Source organism: Prionailurus bengalensis, chromosome B4 (genome assembly GCF_016509475.1).
Source record: "Prionailurus bengalensis isolate Pbe53 chromosome B4, Fcat_Pben_1.1_paternal_pri, whole genome shotgun sequence".
NCBI lineage: Eukaryota > Metazoa > Chordata > Mammalia > Carnivora > Felidae > Prionailurus > Prionailurus bengalensis.
In genome coordinates, this window is record NC_057358.1 from 48,942,385 (window position 1) to 48,965,832 (window position 23,448).

The 23,448-nt window shown below is 37.9% G+C and overlaps 1 protein-coding gene across 2 annotated transcripts in view; it reads left to right on the forward strand.

Moving 5' to 3' along the window:
* PTPRO (protein tyrosine phosphatase receptor type O) overlaps positions 1-23,448 on the forward strand; it is a 240,097-nt gene that overhangs the window by 123,286 nt on the left and 93,363 nt on the right. For both annotated transcript variants that reach the window (XM_043561933.1, XM_043561934.1), the window contains exon 2: positions 8,669-8,942. In XM_043561933.1, coding sequence (XP_043417868.1) covers positions 8,669-8,942 — 274 coding nt within the window. The remainder of the gene's footprint in view (positions 1-8,668; positions 8,943-23,448) is intronic.

The following is a 23,448-nucleotide window of genomic DNA, read 5'->3' on the forward strand; positions in this document are numbered from 1 at the left end:
CTGGCACGGATGGATCAGTCTTCTAAAAAAAAACCCCATAAAACCCCAATGACGGCGGAGGGCACAGGAAACTATATGCTTTGAAGGTCTGGCAGTTTTGCTGCTGAGGATGTTAACAACTCAGGGGCATTAAAGGTCAGTGCTCACAAAAGGTCATGAAGGTCACATCTAAATATGCTGTGAACTACATGTTTAGTAACGAGACTGCACTCTTTGTTAGCTATCATCAGGATTTAATTAACTGGTGTCACAGTTGGAGAGACACTTCATGCCTGTGGGGAAATTTGACTGAACTCATCCATTCTAAAATAAATGATTAGCACCATCATCTTCCACATTATCTTTCAATAAGTGGGACAGCTACATTTTTCAGAAGCATCTTTCTTAGGTAACACTCTTTTAAAACTATGAATACTGGTAAGGATAGAAAGGAGGTTTGGGGAATAATAAATTCAGGCAAAATTACGGTTTTTGAGTGCTTCGTTTTATGAAAGTAACACTTGTTTCACAGATAGAATTAACCTGCCAGGAACCCTTATTTTTTGTGAAAACATTTAACCAGAAGAATGTTGCCTATTTTTAGGAGTGGCCTGATCATTGAACTGTTGAGAACAAATGTATTTTGTGGCTTCCTGGACTGTGGACCCACCTCCTCCTGAGTCAATCATCAGCCAGGCACAGCTTCACAACTGTTCCCATGGTAACCTTCAGTCAACTAGGGCAGCTCAGGCTCATACGCAGGCATAAGAGAAAAAGAAATACTGGCTGCTCTTGTTCATGATGCCACAAAAAGGGGTAATACTGATTGCTGGATGAATAGCCTCAAAGGCAGAAGAGCTGCTGAACCATGTATAAATCATGGTGTTAGTGTCCTAGGAAGATACAGCTTCTAAAATTTACACGTTCCAAAGAAAATCAGTGTGAAAATGCAGATCAGAAATTTCGTAGTAACAATTAGTTGTGTTTGGAGAATCTACTAAGTAGTAGGTGTTGGGTTAAATAATGCACACATATAGTCTTGTTTGCTTTTCTTCAAAAGCCCAGTCATTCTAGTATTACCACCATCTGCCCAAAGCAACTGAGGTTCAAAGAGTCAAAATGTGAAGGTATCACTTAAGTGGGACTTGAACCCGGGTTTGCCTGTCTCCAGAATTTCTTTTTCTCTCTCAAAGTTGCCGCTTTTGTGACACCAGCGTTTTGGAGTATCTATCAAGCATAATCTAGAGGAATAAGTCATGGTCTGTGCTGAGGGAGTTCACCACCAATTATACAGATATGAAAAGTAGTGTTTGGGAAATCATTTTGGCTCCAGGATCTTACAATCTGGGGACTGTAGTGTTATAGAGTCATAAAATTTACAGTTAAAGAATTGCCTTGAGGTGCCTGGGTGGCTCAGTCAGTTAAGCAACTGACTCTTGATTTCAGCTCAGGTCATGATCCCAGGGTTGTGGAATCGAGTCCTGCATCAGGCTCGGCCCTGAGTGTGGAGCCTGCCTGAGATTTTCTCTCTCTCTCTCTCTCTCCCTCTCACTCTCTCTGCCCCTCCCCACTCACTCAACACTCACTCTCACTCTCTCTCTCAAAACAAATAAATAAACTTAAAAAAGAAAAAAAAGAAAAGAATTGCCTTGAGCGCCAGCTCCTCCCCATTATAACAGAGTAGCCTGGAGAAACCATTTAATTTCTTTGCACCACAGTGTTTTCATCTGTGAAGTGAGATAATGATTTCACGAGACGGGTTGAAGATTAAATGAGAAAATGTGTTTGAAAGTGCTTTATAAAATATAAAATGTGATATATGGTTGTTATTGTTTTCCTAAATATCACATTGAATTTTGGCACATCTCTGCAGCATAACATAATTCTTCCAACTTAAAAATGCCAGATTAAGTTCTTTCCTTAGGCATGTTTCGTTTAATCTCCAAAATTAAGAGTTCTGTACAGCTTCCACCACAAGTCCGTATTGGGAATCAGGAAATCATTACTGCATTCATATGTATATAATAAAATGCCATTTGAGGTGCTCAGTGAGTTAAGCGTCCAACTCTTGATTTCAACCCAGGCCACGATCTCACGGTTTGGGAGATCGAGCCCCACATCAGCACAGGAGCCAGCTTGGGATTCTCTCTCTTCCTCTCTCTCTGCCCCTCCCCCATCATGTGTTCAAGCTCTCTTTCTCTGAAAAATAAATAAAAATAAAATGCCAGTTAACACATACATACATGGTAACTTGATAAGGAGATGCCATTTGTATTTATTTTAAATGAATGCATAGGGGGTAACAGAATTCTGTTACCATTCTGCACTCTGGTTGGGCAGAGCAAAGAGCATGATTGGAAGCTGCCGGTCCAAAGATAAGGTGTTTGATCAAGGAAATGGCAATGCAACAAGTTCGGGTGTAATGAGCTGTCAGCCTCTGGGCTGACACTGACCTTCAAATGTGTTTTCTTTGGCCAGCATAGTTTTATTTTGTTATAATTGTGCATTTTAAGGACGCTTTTAGGTAATGTGTCCACCCTCCCGTTTGCTAACTATTTCATCCATCAATCCTGTTCTACTAGACCGCTTCTCACATTTATATCACCTGCCTGACGTATGAGTGTGGACCCCTCTGCCAAAAAAGAGGCAAAAGAGATGAGGACTCTGCATTTTGAAATCATAAAAACAGAAGTGAAGGTATCTAGGCATGTAAAATATGGAGGTTGAACTGTCACGAATGTGGACTCGGGCATGGAGGGAGAGCTGACACGTTCCACCTGAAAACATACATTTAGGTCACATACAAAGAAATCTGGTATTACACAGAAGATTGTAAATACCAGCAACTTGCTGGAGGAGCTTCACAGCAGTTTCTGGCGGCACATACCAAGCACATAACTGTGTAAGTTAGTGTTCTTTACTGTGATTTCATCATCATCCTTACCATCATCACCATCGCTATGCTTGGTCAGACGCAGTGCTCGTGAGGGCAAAGGCACATACTACCTGTCTTCCTCTTTACTCCTAAGTAGAGTGAATCCCCAGCATCCTGCACCGTTCCTGATATATGCTTGCTGCTCAAGACACATCTGAAGGTTTCACAAATAATGGAAAATTAGTGGGAGGCCATCCCTAGCCTTTGAGATCAACATCCAAATTCTGTTCTGACGATTTCCGACAGAGTGCTGTGCATAATTCTGAGAAAGTGTCAGGAGGAGCTCGGTCCTGTCAGGGCAGCTCTGGGACTTTGATCTTCCTGAAGGAACCAAAAGGAAAGAAGATGTTGCTGGAAAAGTTTTCCTGCAGCTGCACAGGAGGCTAAGAGGATGAATTACATAGCGTCTGCAGAGAAGTATGGCCGTAAATGCTATATGAGCACCGGACACCATTGATATTACTATTTTAAAGAATTGAGCATCCCATTACTTTTTATGTGGTAACCTTAGCACAGCAGAATATTCTAATTGTTCCTTCTAAAATGCCCTCTCATAAGTCTAATCATTGATTGGGGTACCAGTGGAGCATTGATAATGTTCTGGATGCAGGTCACACAGGCAGATTTGGTGTAGGCAGCATTTTCTTAGACTTTCATCGGGTCTTCCCTGAATGGTTGTAACAGCCTCCTTAACAGTCCACTGGCCTTAGGTGGTCCTACTCGGGCAATTCCTAACTATACTGGCCCATGTTCCTAATTATATTGACCTTTCTAAACTGTGACCTAATCATGTCACTTTTCTACATTAAAACAGTCCACGATTTCTTTTGGCCCAAGAAATACTCAAATTCACATCTTGAATTGGGCTATCTACCCTCCCCTCTGAAGGTCCTACTATGATCCAGCCACCACAGAGAACTGTGGAGTCTTTTCTTCCCATTTCTCTAGATGACTCTCTGACCTTTGTTTCCCTGGTAAACTCCTGAGCCTCTTTCAAGCATCACTTCCACCTTGAAACCTTCCCCTCACGCCCATCACAGAAGCCAAATTAATTGCTTTCTTCTCTACATGGCGATAGCACTGAACAATTCTCTTGTATTGACCAGGACTGTAAGTTTTGGAAGTTCAGCTTAACTGACGTAAGCCATAAACTGGAATTTATTCACTCAGGTCACCAAACTGCCCAGGGGCGGGGCCATAGAACGTCTGAAACCAGGGCCTCAGACCGTATCAGGGATTCTCCCCCAATTCTTTCTTCATGACATAAATTATAGATACTGACTTCTCCAGATTTATATCCATACATACTTGGCACCAGAGGGGAAAAAGCCCCTTCCCATTAATTCCAGTCATAAAATTTCAGAGAAAGCATTCTAGTTGGCTGACTTGGTCCACATGAGCTTCCCTATGGCTCTCTCCATGAAGGGAGGACTGGGCAATATGATTCACCCAGACTGAGTCAAGGTACTGACCTGGGAGTAGGGCACTATTAGCAACCCCCATCGGACCCCTTTTTGGCTTTATTTTGGGAAAGAAACAGTGCTCCAAAATAAGGAGGTGCAATCTAAGAAGGGATTCCAGCCAGGCAGAAAAAACAGGCATCAACCAGACAGGCTTTCAAAGTCTGTAACTAAACTAGCAGTACTCACATAGTGTTAAAATTATGCATTTAAGTGAGCCTTTCTCACTAGAGTCCATGCTCCAGGAGTTCAAGTGCCCCTCAGAGCCTGTCGCCAACACCCAGCAAGATATCTGATACCAAGTGGGAGCTCAGCTAGTGTTTGTTTGTTGTTGAATTGACAAAATGGATAGCTCTCCAATATTCTGTAAATATAACATCAAGTGAACACGATTACAGAGTCCCAAAGAGTTTTGAAGTTAGTTAAATGGATGTTTATAGAACCTCTATAGTTTAACGGTCATTGAGGGATTCAGCACTTAACTAAAACACCAGAACCTTTGAAGTACAACCAGTATTTATTGAGTTCATTCTATTAACATTTTTATAAGAGCCATTTAATTCTTACTAAAAGCCCATGAGTTATAGGAATCACCCCTGTTTTACAGATTAAGAAGATGAAGTTAAGAGATCTTGTTTCCCTGTGTTCTCAGATAATAGGCTGCAGCAAAGGAATAGAAACTCAAACCTTCTGATTCCAAGTCTATTGCTGTGTTCTTAAGCAGATTATCTAACCTCTCTGAGTAAAACAGGGAAAATGACACTTATTTCTAAAGATTGTTGTAATGAAAAAAGAAAAACAAAAAACATAAAATGCCAAGTGCAAAGCCTGATCCAGATTAGGGGATCAGTACATAACAGTTGCTGTGTTTATCAGAGATGTTCCTAAGATGTCTGACTCCAACATCTCTGAGGCCAGTTCTCTTCCTTGTCCCACATTCTAGGCACTCATCCTGCATTTTCCTGCTCTTTAGTGCTGCCCGCTCTGTCTCCAGTAGCTTCTGTTCCCTGGGACTGACCACTGAACAGGTCATAGGCTCCTGGGCTCCCCCTTCCTTACTGAGGCCAAGCACCCAGGCTCCCTTTGCTGCCTCAAGCAACTTACCTCTAGTTCATGAAAGAGAAATACCAGGAGATGTAAGGATGTGTGGATCCTAAACCTTGTTGTGACATCAATTAGCTGTGTGACATTTGCACCGCTGTTCTCTCAAGTGTGAAATGAGGGTGTTGGAGCGGAGAAATTTCTGTATTAAATTTTCTTATGCAAAGGAAATTTCAGTAAAAATATTTTCATTGCGGAGTCAAGTCAAGCAATACTATTACTCGGTTTCAAAAAAAAAAAAAGTTTTAAATATTTCTCTATCCACCAAATAAATCCATGTTGGCCTTGCCTAAGTTTATCCATTTCTATTACTTATAAGTCTTCCTTCTTGCTGTACCCAGCAAGGATTACATGTCTGTAGCAGACATTCAGTATTTTCTCCTGAATATAGGTTCCAGGAAAAGCTGAAGCAAAGAGGACAGAGAAGAAATAGCATGATGACATTTCTTTAGGCTCACTGCCTAGACTCACTTGGCCTGCTGCCTTATTCTCATTAGTCCCACTGACTGAATCTGATTAGCCTACCCTGATTTATTTTTGGCAACCTGGGAGCACATGGGCCAATACTTATTTTCATGGCTGATACAATCATGCCCAAAGCTGTCATTAGATTTTGGAAGATTAGTCTCTTTCCCTGGAAGATTGCACTGTCTGTGAAGCATCATGACCCATTAGATATATGTTTCTTAAACACTTTACAAAATTGAGTCTATTTATCCCTCTTTTCATTACCTCAAAAACTGTGTTATTGGCTACTACAACGTAGAGCAGGGGTCCTGGGTAGCTCAGTTGGTTACGTTTCTGACTCTTGATTTTGGCTCAGATCAAGATCTCACAATTATGACATGAGATGGCGCCCCGAGTTGGGTTCCGCACTGGGTGTGGAGCCTGCTTAGAATTCTCTCTCTCCCTCTCTGTCTCTGCCCTTCTGATGCTCATGCCCCCCCCCCCCACTGCTTTCTCTGTCTCTCAAAAATAAATAAATAAAACATAGAGCAAAAAACTCTTGTCATTATGAACCTGATGTTTGTAAACTTAACCGTTTTCTGAGTTGGTGAACCAGTATTTATAACCAATAATTAATAAAAGCCAGAGTTCAGTGTTACTGGATATTCAATGCTTGGTTTAGCGTCACAGTTCCGTCTGGATCACTGGCAATATGAATGGGTCCCATTTTCTATATGTTTATTATGTTTACCAAAAGAACACGATTTTAGAAATCTGCCCATGTGTCTGAGGATGAGAGACAATATGGATAAAAGTACATTTTAAACATCAGTCCGTACTGACTGTTCTATATTAGAGAGACCTGCCTACGACTGACCGGATCACAAAGCACCTAGCATATGCTAGGCAGTGGTCCTAGAACTCCAGATGCAGCTAGCAATGAGACACAGCCCCTGGTCCTAGAGGATTTGGGGTCTAGTATGGTTATAATATCATAAACACAATTAAATCTACTAAATGTTAACATGGAATTAAACTTCTGTCAATGGCCAGATATTCCTTACAAATACTAGGACCTGTAAACACTAGATTTCTAAAAAATCCAAGTAATAAGAAAAAACATTTTTAGGTACACTTTAACCTCGTTTAGGGAGCTGATATATGTATTGTATGCATGATTTGGCTACTGACAATGTGTGAGGTACCATTAGGTTAATTCTCAGAGGCAAATGTCCACGTATAATTAATGCGATCAGCAATGCTTTCATTCATTTAGCAGAGACTTACCAGTTGTGTATGTGTGTCAGACTCAGTGTTAGGAAAAGAAATCAAGAGGGGAAGATAAATAAATATGTGGAACAATAATGGAACTCAATTTTGGTACTTGTGTGATAAGTGCTTAAGAGCCCAAACTAGATGTGTGGCATGGGGCAAGTGACTTCATCCTTCTGAGCCTCAGTTTCCTTAACTACAAACTGAGGTTGAAAAGTAATACCTATGTCATGAGGTCGTTTTGAATATTAAATGAGATGATCACGTTTATAGACTACACAGCTTCATATCTGGATCCATGTAAGTCCTAAACAAGTATTAGCAGTTTTTGTGTCCCACTTTCACAGAAGAGAAATCTGAGGTTCAGAGCAGTGAAATAACTTCCTTGGACCCCACAGACCCAGAAGATAAATTAAAAACAAGGCAGCAGTGGGGCTCCAGGGTAGGTCAGTCGGTTAAGCATCCAACTCTTGATCTCAGCTCGGGTCATGATCTCACAGTTCCTGGGATGGAGCCCCACATTGGGCTCTGCAATGACAGCACGGAGCCCACGTGGGATTCTCTCTCTCCCTCTCTGTCTCTGCCTTTCCCCCATCTGTGCACGTGCGTGTGTGCACATGCACGTGCTCTCTCTCAAAATAAATAAACTTAAAAAAATAAAACAATTAAAAAATAAAAATGGAGCAGCACTGATATAAAGTATATGAGTCTTGTTTGATATCAGAGAGCAGACGGACTGAATCTGCTTGTGCAGTACGGGAAAGAATCAGGAAGGAATATTTAAACCAAGTACACAATGACTTTCCAAATGCTGTCCATAAACATTTATCTAGAGACTTGGAGCAGTTTTCATTCCCCTAACCGCTGCCGTTCCCACAGATCCCAGTGATCCTCAGTCTGGTTCCTTCTTCAAAGAGCATTTTAGCTTTTCTTATTAAAGATTGGCTAACCTTTAATGAGGAGGATTATCACAGGATTCTCAGTCCTGACTTTATTTTCAGAACTGACAGGTGAAAAGTGAGAGAGGAAATAACTGCCTTACAACATGCTTTTAGAATTTCCCTGGGACTACCACGGCATTACTCCTTCCAATATAAAATAGAGTGCTTCAAACCATATAGTTTCTCCAGAATAGCTGAAACCAAGGACTTCTCTGGAAGTTCAGTGCCAAGATGATTTTCATTCATTCATTCTTTACTCATTTCCACGATTTTTTAGTTGTGTTTATTACACGACACAATCCATGAACTGGAAAGCAGCTTTTCAATGGAGAAGAATCAAAAGCGAAAGCCTGAGAAGATCATTAGTCATAAGAGGGTTAAATCTCTCTCTTCCTGCTTTTCCCTGAACGCTAAAATACCTGTGTGATGCTTATCACAAATACTAGTTTTGGAAAAATGATCTCAGCATAATTTTATTGCCAATAATCTCAATTTGACCTTCATGTCCTTTTTTTTTCTCTTCTCTCAAACAGAATGCCACAACATTCCGCGTAACTGTTCAAGATGATAATAGCATCGTTGTCTCTTTAGAAGCTTCAGATGTCACGAGTCCATCATCTGTGTATGTCGTGAAGATAACGGGGGAATCAAAAAATTACTTCTTCGAATTTGAGGAATTCAACAGCACTTTGCCTCCTCCTGTTACCTTTAAGGCTAATTATCATGGCCTTTATTACATAATCACTCTGGTAGTGGTAAATGGAAATGTGGTTACCAAGCCATCCAGATCAATCACTGTGTTAACAAGTAAGCATCATTTGTAATATCATCCTCTTGTGTTTCTTTTTGGGGTATATTTTCTTGGGGCTCTCACTGAAAGGAAGGCAGCCCAGAATGGCAAGATCAATCGCCTTGAAGCCAGGTGAAGTAAATTCAAAGTTCTGCTTTATATTAAGAGTACAGCTGCTTGCAGCATTTGATAATGTTTAACTGTTCCCTTTTATTTTTAAAAACTCTGCTTTAAACTCAGTGAAATAGTATGCTTTGAGACGGAATGACAATTTTAGATTCATGATTGGGCCATGTAATTTTTTGCTATATAACTTAATAGTATGATCATAACTAAACTATTTCTTTCCAGAACACATATTCTCATATTAAGTTTTGAGACAATGAATTTATACTCGTATTTCACCTGCTCAAAATTAATTATACATTTTTAGCTGAGAGAGAGAGAGAGAGAGAAAAGATATCATTATTTATCAGTTTCTATTCTTGACCTCGCCCTCAAAATAGCCTTGGTTTCCACTGCCCAAGAAAAACACCAAGAAAAACAAATCATTGGCATTTTAACCTTCAGTAGCCCATGTCTTAAAGTAAAGAAGTGATGCTGATATTAGGAATTTTTAGGAGTGATTTTAACTATATGTGATTTTCACTTTACTCTCTGGAACTTTAATATCTAATCTCAAAGTAAGATACAGCTCTACTGAATATGTTGAGGTATATGTTGAAAGAAAAACTGTTATCTATAAGATGGTAGAATTTATCACTACAGCAATTTAATGGCTCAGTGGAGTTCTTTTTGCTTATTGTTCTTTAGTGCAGATTTTCCAGTGGCTGCGATTTTTTAAATGTCAGCTACATGCAATCATTTTCGCCACAATTAAGGAAAAGAACATCGTGATATTTTTCTCTTGGGATGAAAGGAAAGAGAAACATCAGGAAGCAAGAACTCAGAATCAAGCTAGGAGACATATTTTTAATATGTCTGTCAAAAATTAATTAAAGTTTCCCTTGGCAGAGTCTCAGAATCAATATTGAATCCTAAAAATTAGGAATGGAATGGCACACACCCAAGACCTTCAAGGTTTATAGATATAATGAACAAATCTACGACCTACTAGAATTAAAGGAAGAACTTGCCTGTTCTTTAAAATACTGTTTAAAACAAGCTGCAGAAAAAAGGTGAATTGAGAGTTAATAGGTATGGCAACAGATCTAAGTATACAATGGCTATAATACAATTTCTTGAAATCAGAAGTCCTGCATTATTCATCTTCACAATCTCATAAGCACCTAGCATGAATTTTGTACTTAATACGTGAACAATAAATATTAATTCAATTTAGTTGAGCAAGTAACGGGAGAAAGAGCAGAGGAAAAAAAAGACTAAGACAAAGCAAAGTAAAAGTGTTGCTGACCTAACATTCATGAACATGCATTCAGCCACTCAAGATCAGACAAAGCTCTAGCAGTCAGCCCTTGAGCTAACGGTTCGTAAAGACATTTGATAAGTAAGTAAATGATAAGTAGGTACATGGTAAGAGATTTCTATAATATCTCATTGATATTTTAGCATGTGCAATGAGTTCTATTCAAAATATATCTTTATTTTCCTTTGTGATTCCTTTTCCAACATGTGGGCTTGGAAGTGTGTTGAATATTCAAAAGTTTGACATTTTTCAGAAACATTTTTATTAATTTCTAGGTAAACGCTGTTGTGATCAAAAGGCATACTCTATATGATTTCAATTACCTGAAAATTGTTTCAGTTCATTTTATGGTCACAAATATGGTCTATCTTGGGATGTATTCTGTACCCACTTGTTGGGTGAAGTTTTGATACATCTCAGGTCAAGTTGGTTGCTCAAGCCTTCTCTACCCATACTACTTTTCTGTCTACTTGTTCTAATAATGATGGATAGTGGTGTGTGAAAGTCTCCAATTATATCTGTGGATTTGTCTGTTTCTCCTTGCACTTCTTTTAGTTTATGCTCTGCATAATTTGAACTCTGCATGAAGTTTGACTTTGTATCTTTCAACTTTTAAGATTACCATGTCTTCGTTTTTTATAATCAGGTATCATTTGACATATAAAGTTATATTAGTTTCAAGTGTACGACATAATGATTTGATATTTGTATATACTGCAAGATCATCACAGCAAGTCCAGTTACTATTGTCACCATTGAGTCTCAAATTTTGTTTCTTGCAATAAAACTTTTAAGATTCCCTCTCTTGACAACTTTCAAACATGCAGTACAATATTATTGACTATAGTCACTACCTTATACATTACATCCCATAACTTATTTATTCTATAACTGGAAGTTTGTACCTTTTGATCCCCTTCACCAATTTTGCCCACCCCACCATCATTCCGTTCTCTGCATCTGTGAGTTTTGCCTTGTTTTGTTTTTTAGATTTTCATATACACGGGATTCTACAGTATCTGTCTTCCTCCGTCTAAGTTATTTCATTTCGCAGAATATGCTCACATTCCATCCAAGTTGTTGCAAATGGCAAGAATTCACTCCTTTTTATGGCTGAGTAGTATTCCACTGCACAGGTATACACCACATCTTCTTCATCCATTCATCTGTTGATGGATGTTGAGGTTGTTCCGTATCCTGGCCATTATAAATAATTCCACAATGAACATAGAGATGCATATATCTTTTTGAATTACTGTTTTTGTTTTCTTTGGATAAATACCCAGAAGTGGAATTTCTGGATCTGGTAGCTGTCTGGTAGCCCTTTTTTTAATTGTTTGAGAAATATACATACTGTTTTCCATACTGGCTGCACCAGTCTACATTCCTACCAACCATGCATATTAGTTCCCTTTTCTTCACATTCTTACCAACACTTGTTATTTCTTGTCTTTTTGATAATTACGATTCTAACAGATGTGAGGTGATATCCTGTGGTGGTTTTGATTTGCATTTCCCTGATACTTAGTGATGTTGAGCATCTTTTTATGTGCCTTTTGGACACCTGTATGTCTTCTTTGGAAAAATGTCTAGTCAGATCCCAAATATTCTGATGATAACAATAATTTTATATATATGTGTGTGTATATATATATATAACTAATTAATGTCCTTTTTATCATACTTTGATGATAACAATAATTTTATGTGTGTGTGTGTGTATAACTAATTAATGTCCTTTCTTTTGATGATGAATTCCTTTAGCTTTTGCTTATCTAGAAAACTTTTTCTTTCTCCTTCAAATGTGAATGACAACCCTGCCAGATAGAGTATTCTTGGTTGGAAGTTTTTTTCCTTTCAGCACTTTGAATATATTTGTCACTCCCTTCTGGTCTATAACGTTTTTGCTGAAAAATATGCTAATAGTCTTATGGGGCTTCCCTTGTATGAAACTCCTCTTGCTACTTTTAAGATTCTCTCTTTATCTTTAACTTTTGACATTTTAATTATAATGTATCTTTTTTTTAAAATTTTTTTCAACGTTTATTTATTTTGGGGACAGAGAGAGACAGAGCATGAACGGGGGAGGGGCAGAGAGAGAGGGAGACACAGAATCGGAAACAGGCTCCAGGCTCTGAGCCATCAGCGGGGCTCGAACTCACGGACCGCGAGATCGTGACCTGGCTGAAGTCGGACGCTTAACCGACTGCACCACCCAGGCGCCCCGTTAATTATAATGTATCTTGAGTGCATCTCTTTGGGTTCATCTTATTTGGAACTCTCTGGGCTTTCTAGACCTGAATGTCTATTTCCTTCCTCAGGTTAAGAAAGCTTTCAGCCATTATTTCTTCTAATATGTTTCCTGCCTCTTTCTATCTTCTCATTCTGGGACTTCTAGAATGCAAATGTTATTCTATTTGATGCAGTCCTACAGGTCCCTTAAACCGCTTTCATTTTTTTTATTGTTTTTTTTTCTTCTGTTTCTCTGTTTGGGTGAGTTCCACTGCTGTGTTTTCTACTGATCCTTTCTTCCATTTCATCTAGTTTGCTGTTGAATACTTGTGGTGTATTTTTCAGTTCAGTTATTGCCTTCTTCAGCTCTGTGACTACTGTTTGGTAATTTCTTATATTTTTATGTCTTTTGTTGAAATTTTCACTGTTCATTCATCCTTTTGAGTTCAGTGAACATCTTCATGACGGCTACTTCGAACCTTTTATCAGGTAAATTACTTGTCATTCATTAAGGGTTTTTTTCCTGGGGTTTTATTTTATTCTTTTGTTTGGAACATATTTCTCTGTTTCCTCATTTTGCTTGACTCTCTGTATTTGTATCTATGTATTAGGTAAAACAACTGTCTCTCCCAGTCTTGAAGGAGTGGCCTTGTGTCAGGAGAAGAACATTATCATTCAACCTTGCCCTAGCTCTTGGTTGTCTCTTGAACCTTTGTGATCAGCTAAGCAGCTTGATTTATTCTTGTTGCATCCCAGTTGGATGCTAAGGGTAGTGCTAGGATTTGTCAGTGGAGATCCCAGTGGGAGTGCTAAGATTTGTCAGTGTTCCAAAGGGGGGGATCTCAGTAAACACTTAGTTTCAGGCTGATTGGAAGCCATGCTCTCAGGCAGAAGCTTTTAAGGTGAGCAAGTATGTAAAGTCCTGAGGCACCACAACTGTAAACCCTGTTGACTTCCAAACCAGTTGATCTGGAAGAGTCCTCTGGACAACTGTTGTAAAAATCAGGGCTCCAGACAGGTATACAAGCTCCTTTCTGGGAAGTACTAGCAAGCTGTAGCAAGACTTAGAAAGATTACAAAAATGGAATTGCCTGACCTAAGTTCCCTACGCAGTCTGTAGATGTGTGGCAAACTTGAAGACTGCCCTTCAGGCTGAAACTCCAGAACAACTAAATAAACCTTTGTCACAGACACACCGGTGGTATGTTTCAGTCTACTGCCTGTGCAATGCCCTCAGGATGGGAGCCTGCCAACAACTGCTTCTCCAGTTGTTACAGTTCTGTGGGGCCCAGGGACAGAAGCCCCCAAGCCACCAGAGCCGGCTGATCAAGGAACACCCCCTTTGTGGACTGTATGGGTTTTAGGGAGGCAGTGGGAGAGCACAGGACTGAGACACATGCACCAGCTCTAAAAAGGCATGACATTTTTTTCTATATGCAATGGCCATCTTTATCCCAAGAAATATGCTTGGTGTTGAAGTTGATTTTGTCTGCTATTACTATAGATATTTTAGCTTTCTTCTGTTAAGTCTTTTCATGGTATACTTTTTTTATCCTTTTATTTTCAACCTACTTATGTCTTTATATGTAAATGGGTTTCTTAGCATCGTACTTTTTTTTCCAATCTGAAAATGTCTGAATTTTAAGCGGAGTGTTTAGACCAGCAGTATCCAATAAAAATAGGATGTTAATCATATATGTATATTAAATTTGGGATAAACACATTAAAAAATTTTCTGAAAAGGTGAAATTAATTTTAATAACATTTTAATTAATATTAATCCACTCCATTTAAAATATTACTATTTCAGTATATAATCAATATAAAAGTTTACATATAACTTTTAAGCGTAAGTTTACTAAAATTAAATAAAGCTTAAATTCAGCTTCTCAGTTGTACTAGCCTCATGTCAAATGGTCAGTAGTGTATGTGGCTAGTGGGTACCAATTTTGACAGTGCTCGCTTAGAGCATTTATACTTAACATAAGTATTTATATTGTTGGATTTAATTTTAATCTATCATATTGCCAGACTGTTAGTGTGGGAGATTGAGGCAAGCTGGGTTTAAGGTATTGTCACTTTCAGTTCATCACAGATTTCAAATTTTTCCAGTGTTTTCTGCCAGCAGTGGATGAGTATATTTCTCAGTGCTCCAATTCTACCCTCAGTATCGATAAGTCCTGAACACCCGCACCACTGGTCTCCATGATTTTGCCCCTCTTCTCACAATGGATTGCTGTTGCTTTTTACTAGTGCTAAATTTTTGGTGAGCATAAGGGAGGTTTTTAGTTCTCCTGACCCAGCCTCGGGCTTAGGCAGATCCTGTGATCCTGCTGGGAAATTGTCAGCATTCCTACCCCTCATTATACACTGACAGCTAGTCTACTTGGGTTGGAATTTCTGTCTTTTCCCCAGTAGGAGTAGAATTCTACTTTGTATGAGTGCATGATCATAGGTCCAAGGGAGATTCTGCCCCTGTCCCAGGAACAGACTCTTTCACTTCTATCCATCCCTCAGAAGGGGGTATCTTTGCCTGAGAACTTGAACAGAAAGTTGTTTCTGTCCTTCCCCAGTGCCTTAAGGCTTCTGCTTTGTATTCAGGAAAGATCCAGGGAATTGAGTAAGGTTTCAACGTGATCTATTAGTGGAGCAAATTATCACCTGCATACCTGTGCCATCCCAACCCCCTGGGGGGAGGGGAGGCTCTTACCCTCAATATTCTCCTGAGCACCTGATTAAAGCCCACAATAAGAGCTAGAAAGAGAGTGTGGACTCTACTTGTGTCTGGGACTCCCAATCATTTGAAACTAGCGCTGTCCTAGAACTTTTAGGTGGTGGAAATATTCTATATCTGCATTGTCCAGTACAGTAGCCACTAATTTTGAATTTTATTTAATTTTGATTCATTCTGAGTCTGATTAAAATAGCCACAGGTGGCTAATAACTATTCTTTTGGACAGAACAGTTCTAAACTGTCATTGGAAACACACTCAGCCCTTATGAATTCATTAAGATCTTAGTTGCTGTCTTCTTTCCTGCTTTAATGGGCCCCTTCCTCTTCCTGCCATGCTCTGCTACAGGTGAGAAAGTCCCTCCTGTCTGCAGGGGGCTTGCCACTACTGAGTATTTAGTTCATTCGATCGCCTGGCAACCTCACTTCCCTGACAGGTTCAAGAAAAGTTATGATCTCATGGATTATTTTGCTTTTTCTTCTTGTTGGGGGTTGAGTGTGACATTGACTTGTAGCTTTCTACATCCTAAGTGGAAGAGGAAATTTACATTGATTTCTAAAGAGCAAAAATTAATTAATAATGGTTTCTTATCTCTCATCTTCTATCTCATTTAAAAAATTTTTTTAACATTTATTTATTTTTGAGACAGAGAGAGACAGATCATGAACAGGGGAGGGGCAGAGAGAGAGGGAGACAGAATCGGAAGCAGGCTCCAGGCTCTGAGTCATCAGCCCAGAGCCTGACGCTGGGCTCGAACTCACGGACCGTGAGATCGTGACCTGGGCCGAAGTCGGACGCCTAACCAACTGAGCCACCCAGGCGCCCCATCATTTTTAAAGACTCAGTTACATCCCCCCAGATTTTAAAAGGGATAATAAGTTCAGAATATAAGAACTGGGAATTAAGGCACAAATATTTTTGTGACCCTAGGCATGAGGTGACATTAGGTGACATTTGGTTTCAGCTTCCTCCTTTAAAAAAAAGTGGGAATTAAAGTACATGATGACTAAGATTAGTTTTGAGCTCTAAAATTACCATTATTTGTCAGTTAATGATGTGTTTTTTGCCATCTTTATTTTTATAACAGGCAGTTCTTTTTAAAGTTTAGGAAACATGCATAGTATCTGCTCAAGGAGTTGACACATTGTTTTTGAGAATAAAAGGGTATATTTGTTGCAGTCATTTGTTGTGTGTTAGATGCTTGTCTTGATGAAATAAGCAATGACAAAGCAACTGGCCTTGGGGCAGTCCCTTGCTATTTGTCTATAGCTGTTCTGAGTCTGACGCTCTTAGAGAAAGCTGAGAAACATGGCAAAAAAAAAAAAAATCAGCACAAAGAAGTCAGTTGGCCATTTCAAAGGAATTTTACCCCTTAGGCCCTGACATCTGATTAATATTTAATTGATTGAGAACCTTCAGTATATTTTCTGCGCTTTAGAGAGAAGTTGCTTCTCAATAGATACATTAATACATGAAAACAATTGCTTAGAAATTGGGGAAATGTTATTTATATCCCCCTGTCTCATGGGTTAGTAAAATCTGAGAGAGAGTAGTTGTAAATATTGCCAAACACTTTAGAGACACTCTTCAAATATAATATGTATAATATATTCTACAAATATAAACATATACCCATACATTATACAAATATAATGTATTATAAATAAAAATAATGCATGAGTTTTTATTTTATTTATTGTGCACATTCTGTATGTCACGTCTTATGTTCCAGAAAAATAAAGATAAATAAATACCCACACTGAAAGATGTATACTATGGTGTAAAAAACAGACAAACCATTACAAAAATATAAATGCTGTAAGAGATTTATGTGAGAGAGACTTACAGCTCTCCTAAGAAACATTGGGAAGGTACCTTAGAAGAAAAATGTATTGAAAATTTAAGGAAAATTTGCTAAATGAGTAAAGAATGAAAAACATTACAACAGAGTCAAAGGGAAGCATATTTGCAAAGAGCGGAGGCTTGCATAGCATGACCCACTTGTAAATTACAAGGAGTTATGATGGCAAGCATCCATGGTTCCAGAAAATGGTAGGAAAAGAGGCTAGAAAACTTGAGAAGAACCTTGACTACCTTACAAAGGAGTGTAGACTTTCTGTAAGAGATGAGGAATGGTGACAGATACAAAGACATGACATAGGAAGATCTCATTGGGGAAAGTTCCTTATTATACCAGAGTGGCAAGTCATAGAATCCTGAATCGTGCGTTGGAATGGGCAAATTGTCAAGCAGGTAATTTGAGTAGTGGTTCAAAGTATGAACTTTAAAGCAAGTAAAGAAAGCTAGAAACCATATGTGTAGCATTAGATAGGTTGTTATTTTCTTGAAATCTTAGTTTCTAAGTCTGTAATCTGTCCCAGTGGTTGGGGTTTCTGTAGAGACTTATATAATAATTATTTTGTTTTTCTGTTGTTGTTGTTGCAGTTATGCAACTCTGTTGTTGCAGCACAAAAGCAGCCATAGGCAGTATATAAGCAAGCAAGCATGGTTGTGTTCCAGCAAAACTTTATTTAAAGACACCAAAATTTTAATTTCATGTAATTTTGATGTGTCATGAAAAATTATTCTTCTGTTAATTTTTTCAACTATTTAAAAATGTAAAGGCCATTCCTACCTCACAAGTCATATAAAGACAAGTGGCAGGCCAGATTTGTCTTGGGGGCCGTGCGTTTGCTGATTTGGGAGAGGGTGCTATAAAACAACGTCAATATTTTGTAATGCGAGAAATGTTAAAATAAACTCCTTAACAAAATGTGTAGCACTTAATATAAGATCAATAAGTACAAACAATACCAATGTAATTAAATAGAAAATTACTCAAGGGGTTGGAAGCAAAAGAGAGTCAACACAGATTAGGCAGGGCAGAGGCAGTGAGGTAGAAGTTACTGGTTTAAGGCAGAGATTCTGACAAAAGTGAGAGCACCAGGTAGCCTGCAGGCTTAAAGATTTTGAGCAGAAACAAGTAGAAAAAATTCAGGTGAGATTTGAGGCAGGGAGAATAATTTGGAAAGCTGTTGAAATATTCTGGGAAAGAAACAGTGAAGACTTGAACTAAGCTTATGGGTGTGTTGGGAGCCATGACTCTTGGACCACAGGAGGCTGCTGCCGCCAGCTCACCTCAGTAGCCTGCTTGAATAGAGCTGAGATGTCAGGTTAGGTTCCAAATCACCGTCTAAATGTTTATTTTTGAGGCAGGGGGGAGGGACAGAGAGAGAGGGAAACAGAGGATCAGAGCCCGACACGGGGCTCAAACTGATGAACCATGAGATCACGACTTGAGCCAAAGCCAGACACTTGACCAACTGAGCCGCCCGGGTGCCCCTCCAAATCACCATCTAAACATAAGTTAGGAACTCTGGCCTGGGACCTGGGAACAGTCTTTTTTTTTTTTTCTCCATCAGAAGTGAGGGTCTAGTCACAGGTTTCTTTCCCTCAAGAGAAATGTGTTAGAACAGGTAGATTCTTAGATTGATCACATCAAAAGCAAGGATACTGGTCACTGACCCAACAGCTCTTTTCGTTTTAATCCATCAAAACAGAGCAATCTCAGAAAGAAGCACCTCTCAGCACTTAGCAGTTACCCATAAGCACAGGGCTAATTCCATTTTCTTGAAAATAGTATTCGCCCCACATTTGTTTTGTTTCTTCATCATCTATCTAAGCTAGTCACCTACAGAACTTTAAGAAACTTCTTATTCATGATTGTCATGAATGATTCAAAGGTAATTAAGGAACACAAAACAGTCTTCAATTTAAACATCAGATTTTATTATGGGGACACCTAATGAGAAAAAAATAATCATATTAAATGTCATTAAAATTTTTTTGATTAAAAGAAAAAATGGGCATTTAATGTTAGGATTTCTAGCAAAAATAATGCAGTAAATACATGCTTGTGATGCACTCTTTACTCCTACCACAAAGCAAAAAGAAAACCGTAAGTACATTGGTAGCCTCAAAAATAAGTTAGTTGTCTCTAAGAATAACACAACAGAAACTCCAAGCAAGGAGGTGCACTGAAGCCCTGGGGCCTCTGTGCTCTATATTTGAAAGAAGACAGCCCTGATCTTGGGCCCCAGTAGAATATGGATTGAAATTCTTCATACTAGATGGGCACTGAGCTAGGCTTTCTCCTTGGTGCAGAGATGCTTTCTGCCTGTGATACAATTATAGATGGAGGCCTTGAGATGCAAGGAACACACACAGTCAGTTTTACTATCAAGGACCAAGCTATTTACCCTCTAATTTGGAATGTATTTGTGATAGCCACTCTGTCTCCCACAATATCAAGAATTTCAGGTAACATCATATGCCCTGTTTCTAGACTAGGGGATGTGGTGAGCTGAAAGAAAGCTATGGCTAAACTGCCTCAACAGCAGGAAACAAAAAATGGGACAAAAAGAAAACAAAAAATTAGCCTAGGGCCTGCATTTCAAAACACACAAAGAAATGTCTGCTAAAAAAGATCAAAACAACAACTCTAACATTGCAAATTATATTTTATACAGCAATCTGACAACAAATATACAGTATGCTATGATGTTCAAAGAAATAAATATAAGAATTGCATCAATTTAAAGGGATTAAAAAATTATGAAGCAAAGATTGGCAGAAATTAAGCAAAAATATCAAAAAAGCATAAAATAAATGTTTTAGAAATTAAAAATACACTTATTTAATTTAATATTTAATTGGTTAGATGAGACAAAATTATCTGAATGCATCAAATTTAAATTTAATTGAAAAAACTTCAGTAGATGGGATAAATTCTATACTGATAACAGTTAAATAGCTAGTAAACTGAAAGATAATACTGTGTGATTGCTTTATAATTATAATTTCCTTACAATTCTCAGGTAGGAAGGTGGGAGAGGCTTTAAGAGGTTAAGAGTTCAAGAAAAAGAGAATGGAGGAAATGATGGGCACAATATTTCAAGAGTTGATTATGAAAACTTCCAAGACTTGAAGAGTGACATCAATCTGTAGATGGACAAAGCATTCCAAATACCTGGTAGCGTAATTCAAAAATAAGACAACACCTAAATATGTGATGGTGAAACCGCAGATTACCAAGAATAAATAAAAAGCTTAGAACCTACCAAAGGAAAACCAGTATCGTATCTACAAAGGAAAACTGACAGAAGTTTTCTCTTGCACAGTAATTGATTAAAGAAACAATGGAGCAATAGCTTCAAAGTAGTGAGAGGAAATCTTGTAATTTTATGCCCAGCTAAACTACATCAAGAATGAAGATAAGGAACTTGTCCAGAATACAAAGTCTAGGAGAATTTAACACTTAGAATCTAACTTAAATACTATTAAGTGATGTGTTTTAACAAGGAAGATAAATCTAGAAGGAAGGCACAGGACACACACACAAAAAAACAAAACAAAACAAACCTGTGGGAATGTGGAATGCAACAAAAGTTGTATTACAAATTAGCAGAAGAATATGGAAAAAGAATCCATGAAACAGGCAAAAGAACCAATTTTACGAAAAGAAAAGCTGAATGACTAACATTAGAAAAGATAATTAACCTCTTTCATGAATTAAAAGAAACAAACTTTCACATGGCAAATTTCATGTGGCAAAAATTAAAAAGGCTGATATGAGCAAGTGCTGGATAAGAATATGGAAAAAGAGGGACTATCATACACTGCTTATCGAAATGTAAATTGACAGAAAGTTAGAACACATTTTTACAATAGCTCATACAATTGAAGATGTGCATACCATACTATCCAGGATTTCCAGCTTCCAGAAACATGTCCCAAGATTATTGCAGCATTATTTGCAAAAGTGAATGACTGAAAGCAATCTATCTAACAAAATAACAGATAAACAGTATAGTGTGTATAATTCTAAAGTGAACACTAAAATAAACTTCCTAGAAATACTCGAATCAAGGTGGACAAATCTCAAAAGCAGTGATAGGTAATAGAAGTAAGCTTCAAAATGACTCATATAATATGAGACCGTTAACATACCTTAAAACACGTAAAATAACATTTCACATGGATGTCGTACACATATAAATATAAAAATAAAAACACATCAGAAGATAACCACCAAGTTCAGAGTAATAATTGACTTCTGGCCATTGTGGGAAGGCAAATAGGATCTGAGTAAGTTATATGAGGGAGTTGCAAATATATTTTGTAATGCTGAACTTCTGGAACAATAAAAAGATTGAGGACAAAAAAGTTATAAGCAAGCAAAAGTAATAAATGATACACATATTCTGACAATTCTATTTCTTTATCTAGTCCAGCCTGGTCCCCAAGGCAAGAAATGGAAGTGTAAAGAGGAAGGAATATTGAATTAGAGCAGAATTTAACCTTGCCATCACTGAAAAACACGTAATAACAGCTCTGGTTTATAGCACACCCCTTAACTGCAAAAAAAGAAAAAGAATGAGGGAAGGAACTGGAGAGACAGTAAAACATTTTTAGAGAATGCATTGGAGTGCTATTGAAAATAGTAATTCTTGGATTGAATTTGCCTCTGTAATGCCTGGGCTTGCAGTTTAGAATTTATAGCTGACCTGGGTCACTTAGGTTGAAGCTCAGAGAACTATAAGAAGAGAACATGCAAATAGGCATTTTTAAAATTCTTTTAGTTTAAATTTAAGTAACTTGCAGCCGAAAAAAAAAATATCACAAAATAAAATACCCATGCTGTAATCCTCATCTATCTCTTGAATTTCAAAGTTGGGCTGTGGCTTTGATGTGCATACTCCATGCCACAGGGAATGAAAGATTGGGTGGGCCTCTCACTTTTCCATAGACAGAACCCTGGTGAGGGTGGGAAACAGGACTCCAGGCCTGGAAGAGTCCGTGCTCAGTGGCTGCTTTTTGTTGTTAGCTTTCATTTTAGTTCTCTTAGATCCAGAGGCAGTAGGTGGATTTGGTAGACTCCCTGGGTTAGTAAAGGGACTGGGTTGAAAGAAAGACCTTCAAATAGTTCAAAACTTCTTTGGGATTAATCAAAGAGCAATACTCAAGAGTCTTCAGGGGTTGGTTGGTGGGTTTGCTAACATGACAAAGTGAATTCACTCTGTAATTGTTACCTTTAAGCAGGAAGACTCAGGACACATCAAAGATAAAATAGAAACATTTTAACCAGAGAACATAGCATGTAGTCTACAGGGACATGATCACAATATATACCCTAATCTGAAGGCCCTTCCTGACTTTTTGATAGCTTGGCTTGGTTTTTTAAGAAAATTCCAGGCAAAATCAAAGCTTTAACATGTTGCTTCAATCCTTCCTGGATCTCTTTAATCAAAAGCAAAAGCTAAAATAGATTATGATCCTGGAGGGCAAAATGAAAAATATTTTTTTTCATTGGTTGAGACAAAGTAGATTGAAACAAGGTAGGTACTTGATAATTGTGGAATAAATTAAATTAAATTTTGATGTCCTATGGTATCAAAATTGAAAATTTAAAAGTGTAAAATTTAAAGTAAGGATATTGCTTCCCTTTGGACTATAGATGATTTCCAAGAATTGCTAATGCTAACACTTTGAATCAAATTTATTTTTTTCTGTAATACAATAGTTGACTCCAAACTAAGTTATTTAAAAGATTTTCTCGAATAAAATGAATTCAAGTAAAACTTATCCAACAGCACCATAAGAGGGGCACAGGAGTTCAATTATTTTACAAGATTTTTGCTGAAGAATGGGTTATGGAGGAGATGCACACATACATTAAATTGCAGTTTTAAAAAATGAGTATTTAAAAAGTTTGTAATGAATTAATAAGTCAATCGAAATATAAATGAACATTTTTTCAAACTTCTGCAGGAAGAGGGGTTTGATAAACACCATAAATTGTGATTCTCACAACCTAGGATGGTTTGTATTCTTATACTTAATATAGAAAAATAAGTAGTAACCTCACACACAAAAATAAAAGATGACATAAACATTTATCCTTGGTCAGGGCCAAATGTATTTTCTGCTGCAGGTCTGTTTTTAATATCAAGTTTTCTTGGCTTGGAAAAAAGAAAAATGAACTAGGAACTTGAAGACATCGGCTCTGCCACATACTTAAGTTGCTTTTAACAAATAATTTAAAGTCTCTGAATCATCATCATTATTTTTATC